The sequence below is a fragment of the Mustela putorius genome, unplaced genomic scaffold (assembly GCF_011764305.1).
Source record: "Mustela putorius furo isolate JIRA1106 unplaced genomic scaffold, ASM1176430v1.1 tig00000929_pilon_pilon_pilon, whole genome shotgun sequence".
In the NCBI taxonomy this organism is placed as follows: Eukaryota; Metazoa; Chordata; class Mammalia; order Carnivora; family Mustelidae; genus Mustela; species Mustela putorius.
Genome location: NW_025421520.1, coordinates 5,130,115 through 5,156,695, shown reverse-complemented (window position 1 = coordinate 5,156,695; position 26,581 = coordinate 5,130,115). Strand labels below are relative to the sequence as shown.

The following is a 26,581-nucleotide window of genomic DNA, read 5'->3' as shown; positions in this document are numbered from 1 at the left end:
AGGACTATCTAACTTGTAAATGAGGAAATCTGCAAAACAGTTCTGTAAATGTATTTAGCCAAAACACTGCATAGGATAAAAGTTCTCATCTTAATTTATAATTAAGAATCCCGACCTTTGAAAAGAATAACATCATCTTAACTAGAGTGGGATGGTGGTAGGCTACATTCTTAGGGAGATCTTTCCCAGGGGCCCCTTTACAGGGGAGTGGAAACCAACATTCCCAGGCCACCACCTTCCTGCTCCCCCCAATCTCATTTCCGTCTCCCCCAAGCCCTGTGCAGTGGGGATCCTTACCCACCTCCGACAGGTGAGGAGACTGAGGCTCAGCAAACACGGGAAACTGCCCAGAGACACGGAGCCAAGAGTGACACGAGTACACAGCAACGCTGGCCGGTGATGCCCAGACTTACCCCCGCAGCAGACCACTCTTCTGCAGAGCACAGGACACCCAGCACATCCTCCCTGCTCTGGCGAGGGACCCTGTTCTAGAGATGCTCACACAAATGACAGCTGGGTCCTCATCGGCTCTGGGTGGGTGGGTGGGTGCTCTCCCCTCCTATGGCTGCAGGGGCTGGCATCCTGTCCCTCCCCACTGTCGCTCCATGTCGGAGGTCAGTGAAGGTGCTAGATCGGTTTCTAAGCAAACGATTATCGTGCCGCCTAAAATACCCCATCACATTAATGATGGTCCTACTAGTCCATTAGCCTAAGCAAAAGCCCAAATAACTTTCTTACACAGGAGACAGGAAAAAAGAAAAAACTACTAATATAATAATGTTCCTTAAATTTGCTCTTTTACTGAACCAACAAAACATGGTATGCCTGAAAATTATTTTTTCATAAGATTTGTAGACAATGGGGGGCTTATCCAGGTTTTTCAAAATTAGTTCGCAGAGTGGGGCACCTAGGTGGCTCGGTGGGTTGAGCCACTGCCTTCGGCTCGGGTCGTGATCCCGGGGTCCTGGGATCGAGTCCCGCATCAGGCTCTCTGCTCAGCAGGGAGCCTGCTTCCCCCTCTCCCTCTGCCTGCCTCTCTGCCTACTTGTGATTTCTCTCTGTCAAATAAGTAAATAAATTCTTAAAAAAAAAAATTAGTTCGCAGAGTTAACGAAGGATTTAGATTCTCAAAGAATATCTGTATTTTCTTCCTTCCTCCAGTGAGTTGGGCTTCTGCCTTTCCGCACCATCATCATTAACAGAATCCGCCGTGTGCGGGAAGGTTTCCCGGGGCAAGGACATGAAAGGTGTAGACGCAGCCTATCCTCGAGGAGCACATGGCCTCATGAAGGAGACAGAAGTCCGGCCGCCCTTGCTGCAACCTGGGACAAGGCTGAGGGGCCATCCCAGTTCCAGAATGTTCCAGTGCATCCGCAGAGACCTAATTTTTAGGGGAAGGTGACAAAGATCATGAGAGGGAGCCCACCATTAAACAAGGACTATAACCAACCAGGTCCATTTGACCTGACGTAGTTGTACTATGTTTATTACTTCGCTACGGTAGTAAATTCTATGTAAGTAGGCCAAGCCTAGAGAGCTTCGCGTTGAGCCTTTCCTGGAAGCGGGTGTTGGTGCATCCAGAGCAGGAGGCAGCCGGAGGCAGAGCGGACAGACGGCAAGCCTGCAGCCAGGGAGCTCGCTCTGGAAGGACTATATGCTCACTCGCCGCCGCCCACAGCCTTGGTTTTGAGCCACTGAGAACAGAACTGCTTTGGATTTGTTTTCAGCTCTAACGCGAGGTGTGGGCATCTCTGGCAGAGAGCAGATGGGACCGGGGCTCCCCAGAAGCCTTCCCTGCCCTGTGGCCGTGGATGCTGCCTGCCCCGCGTTCCTCCAGGAGAAAACCCTTGTCCTCCCTGCCTTGCCCTTGGCCAACCCTGTAACCCTAGGCCAGTCCCTTCGCCCCTCCAGGCTGCCTCCTCATGATGAGGGGTCCCGAGTGAGCCCCCACCTTCTCTGGCATGTGGCGGGGAAGTCACGCGGCGGAGTATTCCCTTGGACCGGTTTGGTACTGCTGCCCAGCGTCCCCTCTCTGTGAGCTGAGAATATCCTATTACCTGGGCCCCACACTCATTTCGGAACCTCAAACTACACTTAACGAGCAAAGAAGAGAAAAGTGACAAGAGAAGGAGCTTTTCTGTTCTCCTGGCGCTGGCCTCGCCCCAGGAGCACATGGCATCTCTGACGCTGGCCCATCCCCGGTGAGGAAGCAGAAGGCTGGGTGGCACCATCGAGCGCCTGCTGTTGGAAGGAGCCCCGCTCCATGGCTCCTGCCTTGTTCACAGCACCTCGAGGCCCCCCGTCCCTCAGGAAGCACCACTTGCCTGCTCTCGTGGTGACTGAGCCCCATGGAGATGCAGCCTGCGACCATCTTCTGTAGTCTCAGAATATAAGAATTAGGCAGGGTCCCCTGGGTGGTCCAGTCATTTGAGCGTCTGACCCTTGGTTTTGGTTCAGGTCATGATCTCAGGGTCGTGGGATCGAGCCCCGTGTCAGGCTCCACGCTCAGTGAGGAGTCTGCTTGTTCCTCTCCCTGGGCTCTTCCCCACCACTCGCACCCAGATCTTTTTCCATCTCTCATTCTCTCTAAAATAAAAATTATGTGTATACAGTATATGTTATATATATTTCTAGATGTTATATCAAAATAGGTATGTATTAATTATATAACATTAGTCGTTAAATAACATTACTATGTCACATATAAACCTATTTAAGATGTCACTGTATTAATTATTACACATTATAATTGAGTAATGTGTTATAGGTTACATTGATCTATAGCTATGGTTTTTTTTAAAGATTTTATTCCTTTATTTGACAAAGAGAGAGAGATCACAGGTAGCCCGAGTGGGAGGCAGAGAGAGAGGGGAGGAAGCAGGCTCCCTGCTGAACAGAGAACCAGACGCAGGGTTCGATCACTGGACCCTGAGATCATGACCCGAGCCGAAGGCAGAGGCTTAACCCACTGACCACCTAGGTGCCATACCTAAGTTTTAATATATATTTATGTAACAATGTAATCAACACATTCATTATATATAATACTAATTATTATACATATTGTATGTATTTGAGAAAGAGTAAATGTGTATTGTTTTAAGTCACTATGTTTTTGGGGTGTTCTGGTAACTGACAGCAAAGGTGAACTGAATGGTGACGGATGTTTGAGGCTCCCCTGCAGACTCCAAGCCTTGTCAGGGGAGGGTCCAAGCTGTCCTCTCTGAGCCGTGCAAAGTGCCTGGCACACAGCAGGCCTTTGAGAAGGGTCTGCTAACTTTGTAGGAAAAACCTCTGCAGCTGTGTGGCCAAAGACCCAGCACAGGATTCCCCATTCCTGGTTTAGTGCTCATACTAAGATTCTGTTAATTAAAGAGTAAATGAGAAAGAACTAAAGAATAAGACCGATGAAATTATACAAGGCAAGTTATTTATTTTTGAGATGAGAAGATAAAGAATTGCTTTCAATGACCTTCATTAAAGAATGCGGTAGCCACGTCAGGAGAAGAGACCTAGTCAAGCCCAAGGGCAAACCGCTGAAAGGCAGCAGCCCAGACCAGGGGTTCTGTCTTTTGTGTGGGTTGCCTCCTGCCCTCACACTGCCTGGACTGGACACGGGACATCAGAAGCCAGGGCTGGAGTGCAGCCAAGCACAGACATCAGAAACCCAATTAAAACACAGCCGAGAGTTTTCTAGGTGAGTTGAGCTGGAACAGTTGTGGGCCACGGACAGCCTACGTTCCTTCTCTGTGGTGAGGCTAGGAACACTGCTAGTAAGAGTAAAGCTATTTCACAGGCTTATTTTTGAGACAGAAAGATGGCTTGTATGAAGGACACGCCTGCCACAGAGCAAGTGCTCGGTGATCATTAGCTAAATCTGATGACAACTGTGCCATCCCCGATGGCACTGGATAATCAGTGACATTGATCAGTCAACTGCTCTGAAGGAAACCACTCACGGAGGGGCGAATGAATGTGGAGGAGGAACCTCTGGGCTGTTTGGTTACACCACATGCTGTAGCGTAGACCAGAATGGGGCCAGGTGACGACGGCCTCAGGCCCGTGACCCAGAGGCTGTGTGCACAGCTCGTTGCTGCAAGGCAGTGTGGAATTAGGTGGAGGGCTTCCCCTCTGCCCAACAGACAGAGAGCTGCCAGTCTTCTCTGGAAGCTGAGCAGGAGACCGAGCTGGGCTACTAGCTCCCTCTCCCGCTGTCTCCACTCTAGGTCAGAGAGAAGGGGCTCTGGACGAGCGGGATCCCGGAGCTGCCACCCCGGTCTCATTACTCCCATGTTTTCTGGGTTCCCGGCCCAGCCCCACGCACCCTGCTAGGCTTTCCAGCAGAGGGGAGCAGTCACAGAGGGGACAGGATGCAGACCCGGATCTGGGGGAAACGCAGCCAGTGAAGGGGGAGAGCAGGGAGTGAGACAGATTTGCGGGCCTTGGACTACCCACCCCAGGGCCGTGCTGGGGTGTCCTGGCCCCTCGAGGAACCTGCTCACGTGATTACCACAACACGAGGGGCAGTCCTGGGTCTGCTGCCCCAGCATGCTTCGAAGGCAGAGACCCTGTTGTGTTCGGTCCCTGAGGCCACCACAACACGGTGTCATAGGCAAGGTGGCTTCAAACAGCAGAGCTGTATTCTCTCACATTTCTGGAGGGCAGAAGTCTGAGAGCAGGGGTCTGCAGGGCCATGCTCCCCACAAATCCTCTAAGGGAGGATCCGCTCTTGCCTCTTCCAGTTTTCAGGGGCTCCAGGGTGGTGGCTGCCCTGCTCCGGTCCCTCTCTCTGTCCTCACGGGGCCTTCCCTCCGCATCTGCGCCCACACAGTCCTCTGCCTCGAAGGGCGCCAGTCATCCTGGACTCGGGGCCCAGCCTCATGGCCTCGTCTTAACTGGGCTAATTACATGCACGTAGACCCTATTTCCAAATAAGGTCACGTTCACAGGCTCCCACTTCAGGCGATGGACTTCAACATATCTTTTAAGGGACATAATTCAACCCATAACCCTGTTCGTCTTTGTATCCTTGGGTCACAGCCTCACTTGGAAAACAGACGCAACGAGGTGACTGGTTTCCCAGAGCCAGCTTTAACCCTGCCTAACTAAAAATATGATTCCCAGCAATTCCCCAGGCCTCCTTTTCTTTCAAAACGGAGGAGCCGGTGTCCCACTTTCTAAAATTCTCCCCTGGCCAGGTTGCGTCCTTCCCCTGCGTGCACCGCCCCATACCTCTTTACCCCTGGCCACTCTGGGGCTGCCCTAGCCCCCTCGGGACTCCCTCTTCCCCAGGAGGAGGGTAACAGAGCTGCAGGGCTCCCAACAGCCTGGGCCTCATGGGAAAAGGCCTGGACCCCAGGGGTTTACCAAGAGCAAACTGGTCTTTCTTGTACATTCACCAGCAACGTCGCTGCCAGGTCAGAGTATATTAAAACACAAAGGCTTTGGCAGAAACCCCGAAGTCTGGATGATATCTGATTGGTCTGTGACAAGCCGTGAGCTGGCAGAGAAGAGTTTCCTGTCAACAGGAAGGAAAAGAATAGAGATCAAATTATTTTCCAAGTAGGCAGTGGGAGAGAGAGAGTGACACTGGAATCAGCCATCCCACTGCGGGCCACACCGGCGAGAGGACGAGCAGGGAAGATCCAGCGGCTTCCTCTGCTCCCATGCACACACCGCGCGGTGCGGTCTCGAAGGGTTTCCCGTGGCCGAGCCTCAGGGACACAGCCTGACTCTCGTGGCCCCTCTGTCCATCTCAGGGCAAGATCACAGTCACCTAACCAAGCAGATTAAGGGCTCCGCCTCAACTCCTGCCGGCTTGGCATCTCAGCAGCCTTGGTCAAACATTTTAGGAGACTTGATAACATCTAACATTTGGTTGCTGTCATGGTATTTCAAGATGGGTCAGTCCCCTGGCCTGAAAGACACAGGAGAGAGTGGTGCTTCGTGTGGACCGTGGTCACCGTTCAGGGTCCGAGGGCGGGCGGCTGGAGGAGAACGGGAAGAAAGAGCGCGGGATCCTGGCCCAGCTCTGAAGAGTGTCCGTGGCCCAGCTCGGTAGCCTGAGTCGCCCCCGTAAAAGTGAAATGGTGCCCAGACACAGAACATCATTGGCTGTGAGCTGAACCAAACGGAAAACGGGAAAAGCGAAAGAAAATAGTCAAGGAACATTGAACACCGTGCGCATCATCGAAAAGCACACGCATTTGCAGAACGGTTTTAGCGGGTACAGAGTGACTCAGAAGTCACGGGATGAAGTGTGAGCGGGCAGAAAGGTGCTTGCAAGTACCAAGTGCCCCCGTGCCCCTCCCGTCCAGCAAGTGGTAGGACACTCAGAAGTGCAACCGCTGGCTGGAGATGAGCCGTAGAATATAGCTTTGCTGGGGCTCACCGGAGGAGGGCAGCACCCCCTCCCACCAAAAAAAAAAACACCAGGCAAGGCAGAGATACTTAACCGGCAACGAGAATTCTCACACGGTACGTGGAAAGATGCAATGTTGAACACACGAGCTCTATCGGGTGGCGGCTTCTGGCTTTGCCACCTGACTGCCAGAGATGTCCTTTGGGAGAAATCATGGTTCACGGCCTCAGTAGTGGGCATGAGGACACTAGGCAGTATTCAGAGCCTGCTTTGTGCAAGGGTCTTGAAGCCCTCTCCCGACGGGTACTAGAGGGGCCCCGGGCAGCACGGGCCAGGCTGGAATGAAGATCACATTCGCTCCCGGCGCGTCATCGCACCGTGGGACGGGGCATGTGCTTGTTCTCAGTGGGGCCACGGTAAAGTGGGGACAAGAGGACAAGAGAAGGGTACACCCCAGCGCTAAGGTGGGCACCCCGAGGCACAGAACAGTGATTCAGCAAATCCCTGAGTTTCGTGCATGCTCTGGTCATTTCACAAGAACTGGTCCGGGGAGGTCCACACACACTCTGCAGGGGACGGCCTGCAGGGAAAGGACTTCTCAATCCATTCCCTCCCCACCTGCTCCCTCCAGAGGCTGAGGGCCGGACTGCGCATTCCTGGCACTCAGCCAACGTGCTCTGCCCACACTCTGGGAAGCCTGCTCCTCAGTCTGCCGTATTCACATCTGGCGAGATGTACCCAGTCCTCACTGATAAACCCTGGCATCACAGGACAGCTCCAGGGCCTCCATCATCGGAAGCCTGAAGGTCCCGAGATCATACTCCGGGCTCTACACGAGCCTGCTCAGGGCACCCACGATGCACCAGAGGGCTGAATCAAGAAACGTGACAGTGGGGTCTAACAGGCTGGCCCACACGGGGCTGCCCGGGCCAGGGGCTGAGGCAGGCTCTCATCTTTATTTGGAAGTCAGCAGTATCCTGTCTGTTCAGGGTCAGTAGCCAAGGACACCTCTTCTCAATGACAAATGGTGCACGTGGTAGGTGATGCTAGGTGGGTAGACAGGCAGATACACGAGTAGGTGGACAGATGGACAGATGGATGAATGGATACCTAAACAGACAGCCAGGTGGAAAGAACAGCTCACGGGGCAGAAGAAACAGAGCAGCATTAACAACAAGGAAGTTGGAAACCAAATGTTTTTTTGTTTTTTTTTTTTTTAATTTATTTATTTATCAGAGAGAGAGGGAGAGGGAGTGAGCACAGGCGGACAGAATGGCAGGCAGAGGCAGAGGGAGAAGCAGGCTCCCTGCGGAGCAAGGAGCCCAATGTGGGACTCGATCCCAGGACGCCGGGATCATGACCTGAGCCGAAGGCAGCTGCTTAACCAACTGAGCCACCCAGGCGTCCCAGGAAACCAAATGTTTTTAAACAACTGTAGGTGTGAGATGCCCTGGGGAACTTATCAGATACGCGGAACCATGGCTCCACCTTTCAGAGATTCTGACTCAGTAGGTCTGGGCTGATATTTGGAATTTCAGATCTCAAACACACACTGGGTACTTGGACTTAAGCAGGTCCAGGACCCACACTTTGAAAGACCCTGCTTGAAACCCTCGCCCCGCAAAATCTTGTTCAAGGGGTAGAAACCGACCAAGGTCAAGGCCAAGATCAAAACTGATACTGCACTGTCCTGCATGGCACCCCTTTTTCCTTCCCCTGAGGCTCAGTCCAGGCTGTTTTGGTGATGGGACCAAAGGTAGTGAGCGCTCTCGGCATTCGGTCCTCCAGCTCCAAGCGGCATCAGGACAGCTCCCACCCCCACCTGCAGCCAGCCCGTGCCCCCCCTTCTGGAGTCTCTCCACAGAGTGGATCTGTGATGGAGGACGCTGGTCCAGGCCCACCTCCAGTGGGGGGAGGGGCTGTCCAGGCCTCAAGCAGCACAAGGCTTCCCTCTAGGGACTCCACAGTCAAAGTCATCACGGGCGACAGGACTGTCCAAGCCAAGTGGTGTCTCCACAACCTTCTCTGACCAGCCAGCTTCTCCTGGCTCTATTTTTAGTTTGTCCACAGTGACTGCGAAGGATTTCTGGAGCACCTCTCCCGAGAGGCCCAGGGAAAAGTGCCTTCTGTCCGTGGTAAGATGGAGGCATTGCCACAAGGCCGAGCTCTTTGGCACCTGACTCTGTGTCCCCAGAGGCTCCCGCAGGGTCCCTTTCTTGGAAGCCCTCCACTCCCCTGTGGCCTCCTGCTCCATCACTGGCTTGTAAACAGTTCCAAAGACCCACAGTATGCTGACTGACGGTCATCAAGCAACACACGCCTGCAATGCACGAACTTCAGCATTAATACGGAGGATATTTCTTCTGAGAAAGAAAAAGGTTAAGAACAAGGGTGCCTCTGGCCCAGTTCTGGGCCACGCCCAGCAAGGCTTCTACAGAGTTCTTTTCCAAAACCATTCCCACCACCTTCATTGTTATTCCTGCTTTACATTCGGGATGAAGGCTCAGGGCGGAGAAGCAGACGAGACACCAAGCTGTCAGGGTTCTAAAGAAGGCTTGACTCCTGTTCCTTTTAAGGCCCAGTGCAGCCCCGAAGGAGTCCACACTCACCCTGCCACTTCTCTCCTGACTCCCACCTTCCCTTTCCCCTGACAAGACTCTAGAGTGTTTTCCTAGAAAGGTGATCCCATCTACCTAAGAAAGAGGCTAACACCAAGTCGGGCCTCATCCTCCGTTAGGCCCAGTGGCCACTCTCCCTTCAACGAAATTCAATTCATAGTTAATGTAGTGGGTGATTCCGAGTCCCCAAGACCTGTTACAACCCACAGGCCAAGGGCCTCCCCTAAAATGGACCCCTCTTTTCTGGTGTCTCAGGGCACGACAGGTGCTCTTGGTAGCAAGGAGAGTAAAGATGGTGAAGACGATCCGAGCCTGGGATGGAGGTCTGCAGGGGTTCCAACCCCGAACACTCTAGGTCGTGGTTCTGTGAATGCACCAGACATGGAGGTAGAGACAGAGGCCAATCCGTGTCCAAATGGGCCTCGATCCAGCTCAGTGCATGGACAAGCTGTGTGGACACACGAGAGACCTCACGAGGCCTCTTCCCTGCCAGTGGACTTGACGCCACCAAGTCGCCCACTCACGGGACCGCCGGTATCCCAGGACCCACTGCGCAGAATCCCAAATGTCCTTGGAAATAATGTTTTCAGGACATCAGGGATCGGCTAGGTCTGGGGCTGAGGACTCTGCCATGCTCGGCTCAGCTCGGCTGGGACTGAACTCCCCGCCTCTCCCCTGCTTCCTTAGACCACACACCCTGAAGCCCTGAGGTAACTCAGTCCGCGTCCTCCTCCCTCAGGCCTGCGTTCAGCCCCTCAAACCCTCATCTCTGGATATTTGCCAGGACAACTGAGCTGGCCCCGGCCCCCGAGGCCTCATTCCACGAAGCCCTGTGTGTGCTGCTCCCAGGCTAACTCTCCTGATGTCGCTTTCATCACATTTAACTGCTTTTTAAAAAACATTTTATTTATTTATTTGACATAGAGAGAGAAAGACAGTGAGAGAGAGAGAGCACAAGCAGGGGGAGGGGACAGGGAGAAGCAGGTTCTCCACTGAGCAGGAAGCCCGATGCGGGGCTTGATCCCAGGACCCTGGTATCATGACCTGAGCCGAAGGCAGACACTTCACGACAGAGCAACCTGGGTGCCCCAAGTTTAACTGCTTCTTAATTTGGATCCCCCCCAAGGGAGCAAGACAATGACTTAAGATCCAGCAGTCTATCCTAGGCAGGAGAGCCAGATGAGCCACTAAGGGCATATTAATGAATGGACACCAGTGTGGGCAGCCCTGCCTGGACACCGCTGGGACCCTCCGGGGCTTCCTGTGGAACACATGGCACCAGGGAATGGGGAAGCAGGGGACCACCCACTCATGTCCCTCCTCAGTTGCGGGTCGCCCCTTAGGGCATAACCCCAATCCCACACTCCCGCCAGCCTGCACTGGGGCTGAGCAAACTGGCACCCTCCAGGAGGTCTCTTGAAGACAAGAACACAGAGGTCAGCGGTGGTGTGGAGCGGAGCTGTCCCGCAGGGCCCCATGAACACTGGGTAGCCAAAGGGACAAGGGCAGGGCATCAGCTGTGTCTGCAGCAGCTTCCTGGCACCTTTAGGACGAAGTCCTCACTCCCTCAGGCTGCCTTCTGGGTAGACCTGCCAGGTAAGAGGCAGGACGCCTGGTTCAATTGGGATCTCAGCTAACAGTGGGCGATTTTTTACTGTACGCTTTCCCAAAGGGTCCACGGGACATCCACACACAAAAAGTTACCCATCGTTTAGCTAAAATCCTACTTTAACTGGCCGTTCAGTATTTTTATCTGCTACACCTGGCAACCTTGCTTCAGAGTCCTCTTTGATCGGGCCTCAGCCTGTTTCTGAGAACCCTGATTCTCAAACCCTTTCCTCCCCGAGAAGGGGCTCCGCGCTGTGCCTGAAAGCAGTCATCTGACCCCCAGCTCACGGAGGTGCTCAAGCTGGTCCCCTGGCGGGAGTGACCCAGGTTCTCACATGTGTCTCTGTCCTGCCTACCGGCTCTGGGTCTGATGTCTCTGCGAACACGTCAGTCCGCTGTCCCCTCTGAAAGCCGGTGCCGCCAGCAGCGGTCATCTGATGCCCTTGGGACATGTGCTAGCATTTGCCTGAACACCTTATTTTCCCAGCTAGAGCACAGCTCTCACCTAGACCAACACAGATCAACAGGTCATTACTAGGTGGTCAGTGACAAGACCCCCGGTCCCACCGGCAAAAGCAAGTCCTATAAGGAGGGAGACAGAGCCCCTCTCTTGCCCCCCTAGATCTCACCATCAACCAGAGCACTACATGCATGCTGTGGAACACATGAGTGAACAGCACTTTCAGCAAGGGATGTAACGTGCCAGACAAATCATGTCCAGTGAGCAAGAAGGGGGGTCAGATATTCCAGCTCCGTCATGGCCCTTCTGCTCTCACAGCGTGGCCTCTTAGCCCTTTCCCGGCTTCTGGATTTTGGCCCACACAAACCACTAGCAGCAACCCTCCAGTGGCCCCGAGCACACACCGTGCACACAGTCGGCCTCAGTACAATACGACCTGACACTGGCAAGTGTCCCTTTCTTTTCTCTATGTCTCTCTCTCTCTTTTTAAAAATATTTTATTTATTGGGACGCCTGGGTGGCTGAGTTGGTTGGACGACTGCCTTCGGCTCGGGTCATGATCCCGGAGTCCCAGGATCGAGTCCCGCATCGGGCTCCCAGCTCCGTGGGGAGTCTGCTTCACTCTCTGACCTTCTCCTCGCTCATGCTCTCTCTCACTCTCTCTCAAATAAATAAATAAAATCTTTAAAAAAAATTTATTTATTTATTTGACAGACAGAGATCACAAGTAGGCAGAGAGGCAGGCAGAGAGAGGGGGAAGCAGGCTCCCCTCTGAGCAGAGAGCCCGACGTGGGGCTCGATCTCAGGACCCTGAGATCATGACCTAAGCCGAAGGCAGAGGCTTCACCCACTGAGACCCCAAGGCACCCCTCCATGCCTCTCCTTTTAAAACCAGTTGCTCTGATGTCAACACAATAGCCATACATGTTTATAATACTTTAAATTTGCAAGCGCTTTCCCATGACTTATTTTATTTCAATATCGCTCTCAGGTAGGCAAAGCAAATTATCTCTGACAGATGGGAGAAAGCGAGTGGTAAAGGGCTCACTGGATGGATGGACGGGCGCTCGAGGGAGACTGGTAATACCCTTGTCTAAGTTTTCATTTACAAATACAGCTAAAAAGTCTCATGTCAGCCATGTAAACAAGAATAATCCATTCTAAAATGGGGTGCTTACTCCTGCATATTTGGGTCACCACCCAGTTGGCCCCGGAGCACCAGGTTACCTGCCCCGTGGGCTTTCCGCAGCAGAGGCAGGGCTGGCTCCCTCCACCACCCACAGACCTTCTCCATCCCAGTGTGGGCAAGGGAAAGGAGCTGCCTTCAACAAACGCATAAGGAAGGGGCCTCAAGGGGTTTGCCAGGGAAGTGAGTGGCAAGCAGCCCCACCCCAATCCTGCCCAGTCCCCCGCAGGCCTCTGAGGGTGGGACCCAACAGAGTGGGACTCAACCCTGCGCTCCCTCCCTATGCCCAGGACCAGTCATCCCCACAGGGAGAACAAAATCACGTTCTTCCTGGAGCCGTCTGCTCTTTGCGTATGCAGTGTCTGGGCCCGTGCATCCGCGCGTTCGTGTGCTTGCACAAACATCCACTCGGTTGGTGGAGGCCAGGGGCGTGACTCAGTTGGGGGCTTCTTTCGGGTGCAGGTAAGGGCCGCGCTGCACGTCCTGCTACCTGACTCGTCCACAGGGGAGCTGGGGAAGGCCAGGGCTACCTGGGTAGGCAAACCCCTCGGGTGGGCGCAAGACCCCGCTCGGCGCTCCCTGCCCGGGATGGACAAAGTCGAGCCGCAGACCGATCGATGTCGCCAAAGTTCGGACGCGGGTTGCCGGCGTGGCCGGGGCTGAAGTTCGCAGCAGCTCCGCATGTGTTAGCGAATCCCGAGTCCCCAGTAGCCCGAAATGTGCTCCCCAGGGGTGGCGGGAGGGAGCAGGCAAAAGGAGCGGCTGCAGAGCAGCTCCCCGCCCCGGGCCCCGGCACAACCCGAGGGGAATCGGGGAGGAGGAAGGTCCTTTGGCTGGGGGACAGCCGCACACACCCACACGCCCCCATACACACCCACACCCCCCCATACACACCCGCCTGCTGCCCCGCCCACCGCCCCTCCCCTGCGTCCCCGGCAGCCGCGCGGCTCCACCTCTCCCGAGTGCAGTCCACACCGTCCTTTTCAACAAAACAACACTACGCACCGCCCCCAGCACCCGCACCGGGCGGGATCCGGGGCAACGCCCAGCCCGCCGCCAGCCGCGCCCCGCGCCCCGCGCCCCCTCCCGCGCCCCCGCCGCAGTCGGTCGCCGAGTCCCGGCCGCGCGCCGCTGGGGAGAGAGATGGAGCCTAGCTCGGCGGCGGCCCAGCTCGACCCTGCGCCGCCACCCATCCCCGAGCGCCCGAAGTGACAGGAGGGGCACGCACGGCGCGCGCGGGGCGTCCCGCGTTAACCGCTTCGGCGCCGGGGTCGGCCGCGACGCGAGGGTGGGGAGCTGGGGACCGCGCTGCGGGCACTCACCGGGATGTGCACTCGCAGCGAACGCCTCTTCTGGCTGGGGATTTTTTTGCCGCCGCTCCCGCCGGGGCTGGAAACGTCTTTCTTCTTCTTGGTGTCCATGGCCGCGCTTCCCATAACTTTCACCAGAAGTTAATTCCGGGTGACTCGTCCCTGCAGTTCGGTCCTCTCCTTCCCCGCCCGGCCCCTGCTGCCGGCCTCCAGCCGCGAGTCTTTATTCCCCTCCGTCCACCCCGAAGACGCGGCGTGGGGACTTCCGCGGGGAGGGAAGGTGGCGCAGGTACCTCGGGCCGCCGCCGCCGGGGACGGATGGCGGTCGGCGTGGGCGCGGAGTTCACGTGTCCTCTTCCTCCGTAGAGCTCAGCGATGCAAAATTAAAGCCAGAGGCCGTACAGGCTCTGCTGTCTCTCCGGCTTACGCGTGGCAGAGGTCCCCCGCCGGGTGACAAAGTTTTCTTCCTTTTGCGAAGCGAAGCAGCATTTTCCACCCTCTCAGCTCCTCGCACGGGTTCCCAGAGGTAATCCGCAAGGCAGGTGCACGGAAGGACAGCGATCTGGGAAACGACCCTCCGTGCCTGCGCCCAAGCGCGCCGTCTGGCGAGAGCGAGACAGTTTGTATGTAAATATAATCCTCGGCCGCAGAACGAACCGGCCCGGAGTCTGGAGCCCGGCCCGTCCCCCCGCCGGGCCGGAGAGGGGAGGCGGGAGGGGGAGGCGCAAACGCGATCGCCCAGGCAATTGGGCTCCCGAGTCCCGGCGGCGGCTCGGCTCGCGGGGCCCGGCCAGCCCGAGGGCGCGCCCGCTGCGTCCGTCCGCCGCGCCGCGTCCCGGGCCCAGGGAGCCGGCAGCGAGGGGCGGCGCGGCCGGGACGCAGGCTCGGCGAGCGCGGGGCGGTGGAAGGCCGCGTGCGCTGAACAGGAAGTGCACGGCGCACGCCGCTCGCCCGCTCGCCACGCCGCCCCGAGCCGGCCCCCGGTCGCCGCACGAGGTCGCCTGCCCCGCGGGCGGGCTCCTCCCTCCCCTGCGGCCGCGGCGACGCGGGACTCGCCCGGAGCCCATTGGTGATGCGTCTCGTGGCTCCCGCGTCTCGGTCTACGCCCGGCCCCCGGCCACACGCCCCCGCGCCCTGGCCCGCCGCCCCCGCAGCGGCGGAAGCCCCGGCTGGCGTGGGGATGCGCGCTGACCCGCGCCTGCTTCCGGGAGAGCCGCGGCCCCGGCCCCTCTCCGCGCGCCGAGCGGACCCCAGCGCGGTCGCTGCTGCGGGGGACGGCGGCTCGTCACAGCCCGCCCCGAACCGCCGCCACGCCCGGCTCCCCCCGGGCTCCCCCGGGGCTGCGCAGCGGAGCAGCGGGAAGTGCGGGCGCAGGGTCCGCAGCCCCGCGCCGCAGAAGACGCGGAGTTCCGAGGACTGCGGGAAGCAAGGGGTGCGGAGAGCCCTGGAACCCCCGGCGAGGCTTCCACGTGCCACCGCGTCGCCGCTCTGGCGCGGCCGTAGCCCGGGCCCGGGGGACTTGGGGGGGTGGCGTCCCCCTTCTGAGCGCCCCAGGATGGCGCGACCTTGGTTCCCGGCTGGAAGTGGGGTGAATGCTCGGTCGGGAGCCGCCTCCTTTCCCGCTCTAGGGCCTGAGGACGTAGTGACCCCAGAAGTCACTGGAGCGCCCTGAATGCTGACGTCAGCTCCGCCTCTCGCTCTGATCAGAGAAAGAAGGGGACGGGCCGGCTTTAACTCCTGTCCAGGTGTGGTGATTTGAGGAGTCCCCTCCTCACAGGAGGGAGGGGTTAGCCGGCCTCGGGGACACCTCTTAGGTGGTGCCTCCCACCCAGCCAGAAGCCAGGGGTTTCAGCCATCTTTCCCGGTTCCTTCCAACCCTCCTTCGTCGTCTGGTGTGAAATCCCCTGCAGTCTGGGTGGTTCCTTGGTTCCTAGGGGTTTGTATCGACCTTCTCTTTCTCCCCTGCTCTCCAATCCGGAACGAAGCCAGACTGGGAAATCCTGGAGCATTTCCTTGCTTGACCGAAGGTAGAGATGCTCTGGAGGGGACTAGTCTGGGTTCAAAAACCAGGTAAACATTCTGGTTCCACAGGTGTGGAATTAAACACTTCGACCTTTTCTGACTGGCTGGTGGAGGGGGCATGAGCCTTCATTAGTCCCCTAAATGCTGGAAACACTGCTTGGGTGGGGGGCTTTACCTTGCCACCAAGGGAGCCCACTCTTACCTGCTCAAAATTACTCCCCAGCTGTCCCTTAAATTTCATCTCTTTAAGCTCAGCATTTTAATCCCTGTCACAGTAATAATTTTCCAGGGCATGGAAATCATCCCGTCTGATGAGGACTGACTTGGGAAGGGAGGAGGGAGAGCTGGGAAGGAGCAAGTAGACAGGAAGGGAAGTCAGCAAGAACCGGGAGGGCGGGTTCAGAATCCGGAAGCCCTGGGTTAATGCTCAGGCTAAAAGCTTTGTCAGGGGCCTGTCCTGGCTAATGGGCAGTGGTGAGAAATTCTAATAGGTTCTTTTGTCAGTTGCTTTGTGTAAATGCACCCAATAATTCATTAATAAAATTTATGTGTTCTCTGAGTTTATTTTGCTGGAGTGCAGACTTCAGTGCCTGGGGATCCTAAATTAAAATGTTTTACTGTAGGAGCACCTGGGTGGCTCAGTCGGTTAAGCTTAAGGGTCTGCCTTGGGCTCAGGTCATGATCCCATGGGATGGAACCCCCATGGGGCTCCCTGATTTTCATTCTCCCTCTGCCAGTCTGCCTGCTTATCCTCTCTCTCTCTCTCTCTCTCTATCAAATAAATAAGTAAAATCTTAAAATAAAGTTTTACCGTATTGCCTACATTTTAAGAGCCTTTTGTTGTTGCTACGTATGTTAATAGTTCTGAGAGCTGGGTGTTTTTTATAGGCCTTGCCAAAGAAGAAGCTTACAGACTTTTTTTTTAACCTTCTGAAAAGATATTAATAAATTGATCCTATATCTTCTAATCAGTGGAGTCTTAGAATTGAGTTTTTGTGGTGGTTTTGCTTTGGGATGCCTTCTGAACCCCATCTTCGCCTCCGTCTCGCTGCACACAGCTCAGCCAGCAGCATGCCAAGCCACTGTGTCCATATGATGACCCTTGCCCCTGATGGTTTCTGAAGGCGCTGAAACTTGCCTGGTGTGGCCCTCAAAAATAATGCAACACGAGCTATGCTGAACACAGTATCAAAATTTTAAATTTGAAAAACTTAACTGAGTTTGCCTTTTGCTCAGGACAACAGTGTTACTGATCCTGTGTTTAAGAAAAATTCTGACTTTGGGGGACATAACATAAAGTTTGTATACATAAAAGTCTCTACAGATTATATATATAACAAGTTTATATACATAACTATATACTGTAAGGTTTATATGTGATCTACATAAACTTTGTACATGAAAGAGGAAGATGATGTGTAAGTGTATCACGGGCTATGTACGCAGTGAAGCTAGTACGCGGGGTCTGAGTAAAGTTTCGGGTCACCAAATATCTGTGTGGTCCTCTCCATTTTCCAGTGCCCTGGCGGTTAGGCTGAGAATGTGTAATTAATTCTGGCCAATGACATGGTGAGTAGATTTAATGTGCATTATTTCTGCATTAGGCAGAGTGCGTATGCCTCCCTCACTTTTCCTCCACTGCCATCAGTAGAGACCACATGTTCCAAATGGTGTCCAGTAAGAAAGGGGAAGGCAGCTTACTTCCGACTTGATCAAAGTGGGTAAAGTCACTGACACTGATAATTATTTGTTACCACAGTGTCACCTTACCTATAAAAAATAATTACATTGAGATATGACTTATCATGATAGAGTTTCTTGGCACCCCCTTTAGAATTTTACCCAGAGGCGTCTGCCTCACCCTGGTGTGGCCCTGTCCTTTTGACCGATGGAAGGATGAGAAGTGGAGGCTGGCCAGGACCCTGGGGGCTGTGGGAAGCACCTTGAAGGCTCCAAGAGTGTGACTTGAGTCCTACCCCAGGGCTGCCATTGATCTGCTCTGGAGCTGTGAGCAACACACTTCTTTCTCCCTTCTGCAAGAGAATCTTCTGAAATTTCTAAGGCCTCTTTAACAGGGAGCTTGTATTTTCTCTTCATTGTATATATCGTACATCTTTGTTAATTTAATTGCTCTGGTAATCCCTTTTTTATTTAGCTTTTCAGAAGTACCCCTGCACAATGAATTGAAAATTAAAAACAGCAAACAAAAGGCCCCTGGTCCTTCACCACAGATGGCTCGAAACAGTGCCTCTCAGGGAAAGGAGGCTTGTGGAAGATGCTTCCATCCGGGCCTCGCTTGTGCAAGCTATTGATATACAGCACCTACTAAGAGCCAACGCTAGGGCGGTTTGTAGGCTTGTACCTCTACGGGAGGAGATGCTCTTCGCCCCATTTCAAACCACACATGTGTTTGTGTAATTGTTGTTCCAAAATTTTTTCTATTAAAATCCCCTCGAACTCTCAGAGACTTTTACAGAGGAGGGAAACAGAGGCCAGCTGTCAGAACGTGCTTTGCGGACTATTTGACTTCTATCTATTGATTTTAATTCTCAGGGCTTTCTGGAAAGAATCTAAACAGCATGGCCCCCTTTGCTTTTAAAAGCTTTGTGCGTGGCTAGCAATACTATCTAGGAAATCCCTTCAGGGTGACCTTGGAGAGACACCAACATCTTAGCTGAGTAGGTCTGTATAATTAGGAAACTGGTCACTCAGTTCTGTGCAGAAAGCTCCTCTTGGAAAAATGAAACAGGGTCTGGACTGAGGACTCTCTGTGAACACTTTGCTGATGCGTTGGATACCAGAGAAGTGGGTCTTGTCATCTCATTGTGAAAACCAGGGCTAAGGGTCCCATTCAGATTTTATTTCCCTTTAAACACGGGCACCCATTATGAAAGACTGGGAAAGCTTTTGCTCCCTGGTGCAAAGGAGGCCACTAATATCAGTTCAAGGTTAGAGCCATAGGTGCACCCAGGACCAGTGGGGAGGGCTGCTTTGGAGCAGCCTATCTCTTGACAACCTTTTCCTGGGTCCCTTTTGATTTTGCGGGGGACCCACATGAGCTGCCTCCTTTCTCTGTGTTACAGATGACACTTCATCCAAAATGCCAGTGAACTACGGGTCGTCCAGCTCCTGCAATCCCCCAAGTACTTCGAATTAAGATAAAGGTAAGCTCTGTGGCAATGTTCTCCCAAAGGACAGACTTGCTGTTCACATATTTCTCTAGAGAGCAGCTGTGCCTTGACCGGCTCTGTGCCGAAACACCCACTCAGCAGTTCTAAAGAATGACAGATTCAGCAGGCAGGATACGTGTGACCCACAGCACTGTGCAGCGGAGAGGCATCTGTTTGCTAAATAAAAGAATAGGTAATCCCAGCAATTATGTCCCCTTCCTTGACGAAGGGTTGTGGTCACGTAAGCAGCATTAGCTGGGAATGAAGTCTTGGGTTCTGCCGATGGCTGCTTTCATAACTGCTTTACAGAGTTCCATGTGACTTTTGTTCTGGTGACCGATGTTTCCTCTCACCCAGGGAGTAGGTTTGAACTCCCTGGGCTGCAGAATTTGACTAAAGGTTCTGTGTATGTTGGTTAGTCCCAAGCGTTGAATGCATGATATGCATACAGACCAATTGGAGGAAATTGTGAATACCACTATTATCGGAATATGGCTCAGGGCTGATTTCTGACCTCCCACTCAACCTATTTGGGGCATGATAAAATAATGCAAATTACTGATAACAACTTCCCAAGCAAAGAAAATTTCTTTGGCAATTGTACTAGCCCCAAAGTTGCCATACTACAGTGCAAATGTGAACATGAACTTGCATGAGAGGGTGCTTACCGACACCTCTCTTAACCATTTGCTCATGTAACTTGCATTTTTTTTTTAACAAGACTGCAGAAAAAGCACATTTACAGTGCCTTAGGACTGGCTGTGTTTGGAGAGCGGAGCTCCAACGTGTGTCCTGGATTTTCAGGTGTGTTATAGACTCAACTCTTGACATCCAACCCTCGCCGCAGATGCAGTTTCCATCCTGACTCAGAGAAAACGGTGTCCCTTCCAGAGGGCCCGGCCACACCTGGAGCTAAAAACCCGTGCACAGACCTGCCAGCGTCTCTCCCTGTCCTTGAACCTTAGCACTTCACATCGCAATCAATAAATGCCTGTTTTGTACAGAGACAGAGCCCACGAGAGGCTCGGTTCCAGGGCTCTGGCTGTGCAGAGAGGCTGTCAAGAACACGGTGATTTTTTGACAGTCCTTCTCATGCCATGTGGGCCGAAAAGGCCCCACCCCCGGAACTGCCACCCCTAAATATAACTGCATAGAGTTGCACGAGGTCTTGGGAGAAAATGGGGAGAGAGAAACTCCTTGCTGTGGGTTTGCAGAAGCTCATTTTAAATCATTGCAACCCAAGCTCCCAGTGTGCCATTGTGCAAAAGGACTTACCTTGGCTTTTGGGGTTTTCTCCCTATCCCTACTCATTGTAGCATTTTACCCTCTAGGTGAAAAAGTGAAGCATAATGACAGAGTTCATTGTTCTTCGAGCAGCCTGGAGGAACATTTTCCTGTCCTTGTAGCTTATTCACAAGCGATGCAAGGGGTTCTGAGAATCTTGTGGAAGTGGTTGCAGGGTTTCTCAGGGCAACCAGAAGGGCCTTGTGGGGAGCACAGGCTCAGGCGTGGGGCTCGCTGCTAACACGGAGCGCTCACGAGACTCTGCTCACGCCGGTCAGCACCGAGGCCAGCAAACCGTTCCGTCTTGGGGCTGGGCTGCGAGCGCAGCGGCTTCAGCCAGGGCTGCAACCAGAGTCTGCATCTTGGTAGGGTCATTGGGTCCAAGGGTTTTCTTTGTCTTTGCAGCCTTCAGAAACTGACAAAATTTGTTCACCAAGAGCAGAGACAGCTAGGGAACTGGGTCATTGTAACCACTCCCTCCTGAGAGACTGGTTTTTCAACCTGTCAAGATTTGTTCTCTTGCAGGGGGTGGGGTGGTCATTTCCTCTGCCCTTAAATCCAGTCTCTGTCCCTCCCTGCTCTGTGTCGCGCCCCCCACCCCACCCCCGGAACTGCCACCCCAGAACCTTTAGCCAACCAATCCCACTTGGTGTCTGGCGGGGTTTGACCAGAGGGGGGAATAGAGGGGGAGACTCTGGAGTGTGGGAGCAGGAGGGCGCCTGGGGGTTATCTTGGCTTGTTCTGCCTTGGGGAGCATTTTTTTCCTCTGCGGCTCCAGCCACACTAGCCAGGCCCTCCCTCGGTGGCTGCCAGGCTGCCCTGACTGTGGCCCCAGAGCCCAGGGGACATCTGAGTGGAAACCTGGGGTGGGGGGCATGAAGGAGGGGACCCGGTGGGCAGCTGAGGATTCTAGGACAGGTGAGGAGGGCACTGTGGCTGGGGGTGGCAGGAGGACATGTGGGGATGGTGTTGGGAACAACAGCATGGCATGATCCCGCTTCTGTTCTCGCGGATTGGCCTGGCGGCTCTGGGAAGTAGACGCTATCCCCGTCATCCAAGCCAGAGACACCGTGGCTCAGATCTCGAAGGGAGAGCCAGGGTGGTGAGAAGTAGTTGCTTCCGGATGAATTCTGAGGACAGAATCCCCAGAATTCCTGGTAGACAGGGCACGGGGTCTGAGAGAAGGAAGCCAGCTCTGAAGGTCTTGGCCCGAGCAGCTGGAGTGATCCTCTTTCCTAGGAGGGGAGGCTCGGGGAGAGGCTGGGGAGGCAGGGAGTCTGCTTCTGGCGGGAGTGCGTTTGAGGTGCCCGTAGGGACCTAAGTGAAGTACCCGAGCAGCAGGGAGGCATCTGGCTGGAGACCTCGGCTCCCTGGCATTTCAGACCAGAAGTGGGAAGAGATTTGGGCGCGAGTGTAGACAGCGAAGAGGTCAGGATTGCACCCCATGACCCTCCACGTTCTGAAGAGAACCAGGAGAACGTGGATCTGGTGGCCAAGAGACAGAAGCATGTCCAGGAAGGCACACCAGGAGTGCCAGCACTTGGAGGTGACCATGGGGGTTGGCCACGGCCCCCTTGATGAGCCACGGGTGGGTGGGAGCAGCGGCCTCGTGGAGAGGGCTCGTGGGGGCAGGACCATGGAGGGGGCACTTGCTTGATGGCTGGTTCCAGGAGCTTTGCCAGGAGCAGAGGTAGGCAGTGGGGAGTGGACTGTGGGTCAGCAGAGGCCGGTTTTTAAGGAGTAGAATGTTCCAGCATGTTTGAGTGCTAATGACATGACACTGTCATGGCTCAGGAAAGGAATCTGTGATGCAGAAAAGGAAAAGTGCAGGAACAAAATGCAGAAGTTGGCAAGAGGGGTGAAGTTTGCCAGCCGGGGGTGGGGTTGGGGACAGTCCATCGGGTGACAGGAGGCTCATCACATGGCTGGTGGGAGCGGCACCCAGAGACCAGGCAGGGAGCTGGGGGGTTCTAGTTTCGCCAGGAATAGGAAGCAGTGACCCCCGTGATGGAGAAGGAGAGAGACAGACGGGAAGGCGGGGGGGGGCACACATGGAGACCTTTCCCCACCCGAGGGGACAACTTGGCGTGCGTCTGCTAACCCAGCAGCATGTCTAGGAGGGTGTGCCTAGCAGTGTGCCGAGAGCTGCCCTGTCCCCGGGAACAGTCGCGTCCTATTTCATTGTAGAAACTCTGCCTGACTTACTTGGTTGTGATTTCATTGATCACATTTGTTTATTCAAGGGGTCCCCTCCTGTGGGACCCCACACTTGCTCCCGACGCTGGAAAGCGGGGACACGCCGGCGGTGTTGCGAAGGACACGGGCTCAGACGCTCACACACTGTGCACCCCGAGGGACAGGCCGTCTGTCCTGCTCCAACGGATGGCCTGCCCTCCCAAGCCTGTCCCACAAGGCCCGGCAGCCAAGCTGCTTGTCTAACTTCCTGATATTTGCCCATCCCTTGGGTGAGAATGGTATCTCGTACCTAGACTATTCAGTGTTCTTGCTCGGAATGAAGAACAGCTTTCGTGGGTCTGTATTTCCTGTTCAGTCACCTTTCTGGGACTTGTCTGTCTGCGCCTTCGGCACTTTCTCCTGTTGTTTCTAGTGCTTTCTCTCACCTGCTTATAAGGCCTCTTTTACCTTCACAGAATTAGCCCTGTCAGTGCCCTGGACCACAAGCATTTCTTCCAGGCCTGTTTGTCTCTGGACGTGGTTTATCTTGCCTTATTTTATTCTGTACACAGGGTTCCCCCCTTTTTATGTCATTTGGGTTATTGATTTGTTTCTATGGCGGTGGGTTGGGCACAGGCTCTGGACTCACATTTGCCTCTGTCACTCCCTAGGAGTGAATCTGCAGGCACGGTGCACAACCACTTGGTAAACACAGGACAGGCGTGCCCGGGAGTGTGTGAGCCCCTGCGTTCGGGAGATACGCATTTTTCTTCCTCAGTGTCAGTCCCAAAAGTGGAGCACACGGAAATGGCATGTTTGCTGTTTGCTTTCCAGAATTCTTCTGGGAAATCACAGTGCCCCTAATTTCCTGGGCCTATGCCCTGTGGCCCCCTGAAGTCCACCAGGGGTGATACTCACCCCTAGAGGAGAGCTCATGTTCTAGAAGGCTGTTCTGGTTTCCATCAGTCCTGGGGCATCTGAGAGTCTGTCACTTTGGAGGTGGAAGTAGCCTTTCTTGCAGAGTGGCCCGTGGGCGCTGGCTCCTTCCTGACACTCTGGTGGAGCAGTTTGGGGCAGGCCGTGTGCACCTGCTGGTTTGAAGTTTGAGACCTGCTGGTCTGACCCTTCCTCCGTTCCTTCTCCTGGAAAGTGTTTTGGGAACTAGAGACACAACAGCTGCGCGCTTTGCTCTGTCTTTCCAGCCAAGAGAGTTGCAGTCACGGAGCCTGCCTGGCACCCAGCAGAGCGTGTGTGGCTGGGGAGGGTGCCCTTGAGAAGAGCCCGTCCCCCAGGGTCACCAGGCGGGAGAGCACAGCTGCTTCCCACGGAGCCGGCTGCTAAGCCGCCCTCCCAGCTGTGTGGGCTGAAAGTCTGTCTGAGTCCCAACAGGGCGGACATGTGACGGATGCCAACGTGCCTCCGCTCCCATGTCATGGGCGTGATGTCTGCACTGAACCTCCCCTGATGAAAGATTATGTTGTATGAGATGCCAATGTGAGTGTAGGGTCTTTGATTTTAGAAGTCTTTCTAGAGACTTACATTACAAACATTTTACAAGCGGGAATGAGTCAGAGGCCTGGAAATGGGTTACCACATAAGGCCCAAGCAGAAAGGGATTTTTAAGAGGAATCCCATAGGATTTTAGCAAGTGTGGTGGGCTTTGCCCTGGGACTCCACAGGGAGAAGGGCAATAGAGTAACTTGGGAGTGGGGTTCCAAGGAGGGCACAAGACCCAGCAGAGAAATCTGTTTCTACCTAGAACCGTTCCAACGAGAGCCATGTCTGAAACCCCAACAGACAGGATTCGGTTCTATTTAGGGCTCGGGCTCCATGTGCGTAGCCAACATGGGGATGTGATAGTTTAGAACATAAAGAAGACATATGTTAAGATCTTCCCAGAGAAATTCCTGTTTGGTCTTAAAACCAACCACAGACCTCTTTCTCCTGAATGCTTGGTTCGTTTGTTCCTCATGGGCCCTGGAATGGACCCTCGTGTCTTTCTCATGGGTGGCCAGAGCACAGAGCATCAGCGCTGAAAGCTGGAACCCACCCACGCATGTGGTGTCCGTTCATTGCTTTATCCTCCTCTTTGGGGGAACTTGCCTGCCCTGCTGGCAGGGGCTGCCCCTCACGGCAGGGTTCTGGCCCCTGCCCACTGGCTCAGCCAATCACAACCACCTTCACCGGGGGAGCCAATCAGAGCCCTTCCCTGGGATTCTAACTGGAGCTGACCAAGCCCCCTCCCTCCCCACCTCAAGGCTGCAAGGCTTCCCCCTGCAGCTGCCCGCGTCAAGGGACAGTAGCCCGAGAGTATAGCTCTTACAAAGAGTAGGGAAGGGGGGACACGGAAGCCCTAGCTCCCATCACCCCAACACCATTTCCTCCTCTCCCCCTCCCCGTGAGCCAACAACATTCCCATCTTTTCCTAAGATAGAGTTGGATTTCTGTCCCTTGCCAGACAAGAGTCTTAACTAACGAATGTCTTACTTTTAATTAACTTAATTTTGTTATTCTTTCTAGAACAGGGTAGGGAGAAAACGAAGGGATGCGGGAAGGGAGGAGAGAAGCAAAGAAGAAAGGGAAGGCTGTGTGTGCGGAGGAGTAGCCGACAGGAGTGCCCGTTATCCGGCTGTCACAGCCTGACCCCTCTGCCCCTCGCCCACCTTGGCCACGGTCTTTGCTGTGGTCAGGTAGCCTGGCCCTCCTGGCCAGCAGCCTCCTGGAGGACCCGCAGGACTGGGCTGTTTATTCCCAAGCCTGTTCTGGATGTCGGTGGGAACGGAAGGGTCCGAGGCCCTGAGACGTGTCCTCCGTGTGGGCAGCTTCCTGTCTCCACACCGTGTCTGCGGGATCCTATGGCCGTTTCCAGAGGCTCCCCAGACACACTGAACATTCTTGTGGCTCTGAGGACTCAGTTTCCCTGATGGGATCGGAGCACGTAAATCTCCCATAGGAAAAGATCTTTGCCCTCCGTGCTTGAAGAAAGCCTGCTTAAGTTTACTAATGACTGGGATTAGCAAGGTCCATTGGTAATGTTCCAAGTTACCTGAGCAAGAAAAAAAAAAAAAAAAATGACAGTGATTACGGAAGCCAAGACCCACAGTCGTCAAGCTCACATTGGCCATTTGCTTTGACGGGCAGAACTCAGCCCTTTTTACTTCTGCTTCAACTCCCGTGGCTCAGTAAGCAGGTACCTGCAGTCTGGGAGGAGGACGGGCTGCGCCGGGAGGAAAGGGTTTTGGGGTTGATGTAAATGTTCAGATTTCTGGTTCAGAGAATTACCAAGACCCAGTGAAAAACAGCCCACCTTCCTTTTGTTTTACTCTTACCACATCCTCATTTTTTTTTTTTTTTAATCCTTGTATCTCTTTGTGTTTTTACATCCAGATTCACCAAGTGGCTAAACAGGGCCACATGAGATCGCCACACGCCTGGCCTCCCTGTTCTGCCACTGTTCTGCTTTTGTTGAGAGCAAGGGAACGGTACACAAACAAGAGAGCCTCATAGTAGAGCCTCTTTCGTGGGGAAGAGCTGCCTTTGCTCTAATGATTTTCCGATTACTCAAAATATTTCAGAACTCCTTTTGAAAAAAAAAAAAAAAACTTTTTTTTTAGATTTAGGGGCCAGCTTGTGAGGAGCAAAAAGGCACAAATAGCAATGTCGACAGACTTCGGACAGAACACTGTGTAAGCCTCTAGCCGAATCTTCAGTGTAGACGAGGCACAGGCAGAACCCAGTCGTGAAATTCCTATGGCATGTGTCTATCCACGTCCCACCAGCCAGTGAACGCTGCTCCCCGTGACCCTTATTAATGAAAACTCACTTCTGTTTCAGGCTGAATTGCTAGGATCCCAGGGGTTACTCAGTTCAACTCTGTGTTCCTTATCGCACGAAGATACAATGACCTCAGAGGCCCCCATTTGCTGGCATATCTGTCAGCTGGGATCCTCAGAGAGGTAGAGGCCAAGACAGAATTAGGCACGTACGAGATTGAAGGCAGGGGCACAGTGTTCGCAGGGTGCAGAGTAAGACATGCAGGGGTGGGACGCCTGGGTGGCTCAGTTGGTTGGGCGACTGCCTTCGGCTCAGGTCATGATCCTGGAGTCCTGGGATCGAGTCCCACATCGGGCTCCCTGCTCAGCAGAAGTCTGCTTCTCCTACTGACTTCTCTTCTCTCATGCTCTCTCTCTTTCATTGTCTCTCTCTGCCTCTCAAATAAATAAATATTAAAAAAAAAAAAAAAAAAGAACATGCAGGGGTAGGTGGGGAGAGCGTCAGACCCCGGCCCAGGTCTGTCACCCGTGGAAGGACAGCGGAAGGGGCTGGGAAGGAAAAGTCTCAGATCAGCACAGTTTTCTGAGCACAGTTTACAACTAGACCTGGGGGG

General features: G+C 54.3%; 1 protein-coding gene across 2 annotated transcripts in view; it reads right to left on the bottom strand.

Moving 5' to 3' along the window:
- The window catches only part of PRKAG2 (protein kinase AMP-activated non-catalytic subunit gamma 2), a 243,734-nt gene extending 229,540 nt beyond the window's left edge, over positions 1-14,194 (bottom strand). For both annotated transcript variants that reach the window (XM_045086350.1, XM_045086351.1), the window contains exon 1: positions 13,556-14,194. In XM_045086350.1, the coding sequence (XP_044942285.1) occupies positions 13,556-13,669 (114 nt within the window). In that variant the 5' untranslated portion in view covers positions 13,670-14,194. The remainder of the gene's footprint in view (positions 1-13,555) is intronic.
- Between the last annotated feature and the right edge of the window lie 12,387 nt (positions 14,195-26,581).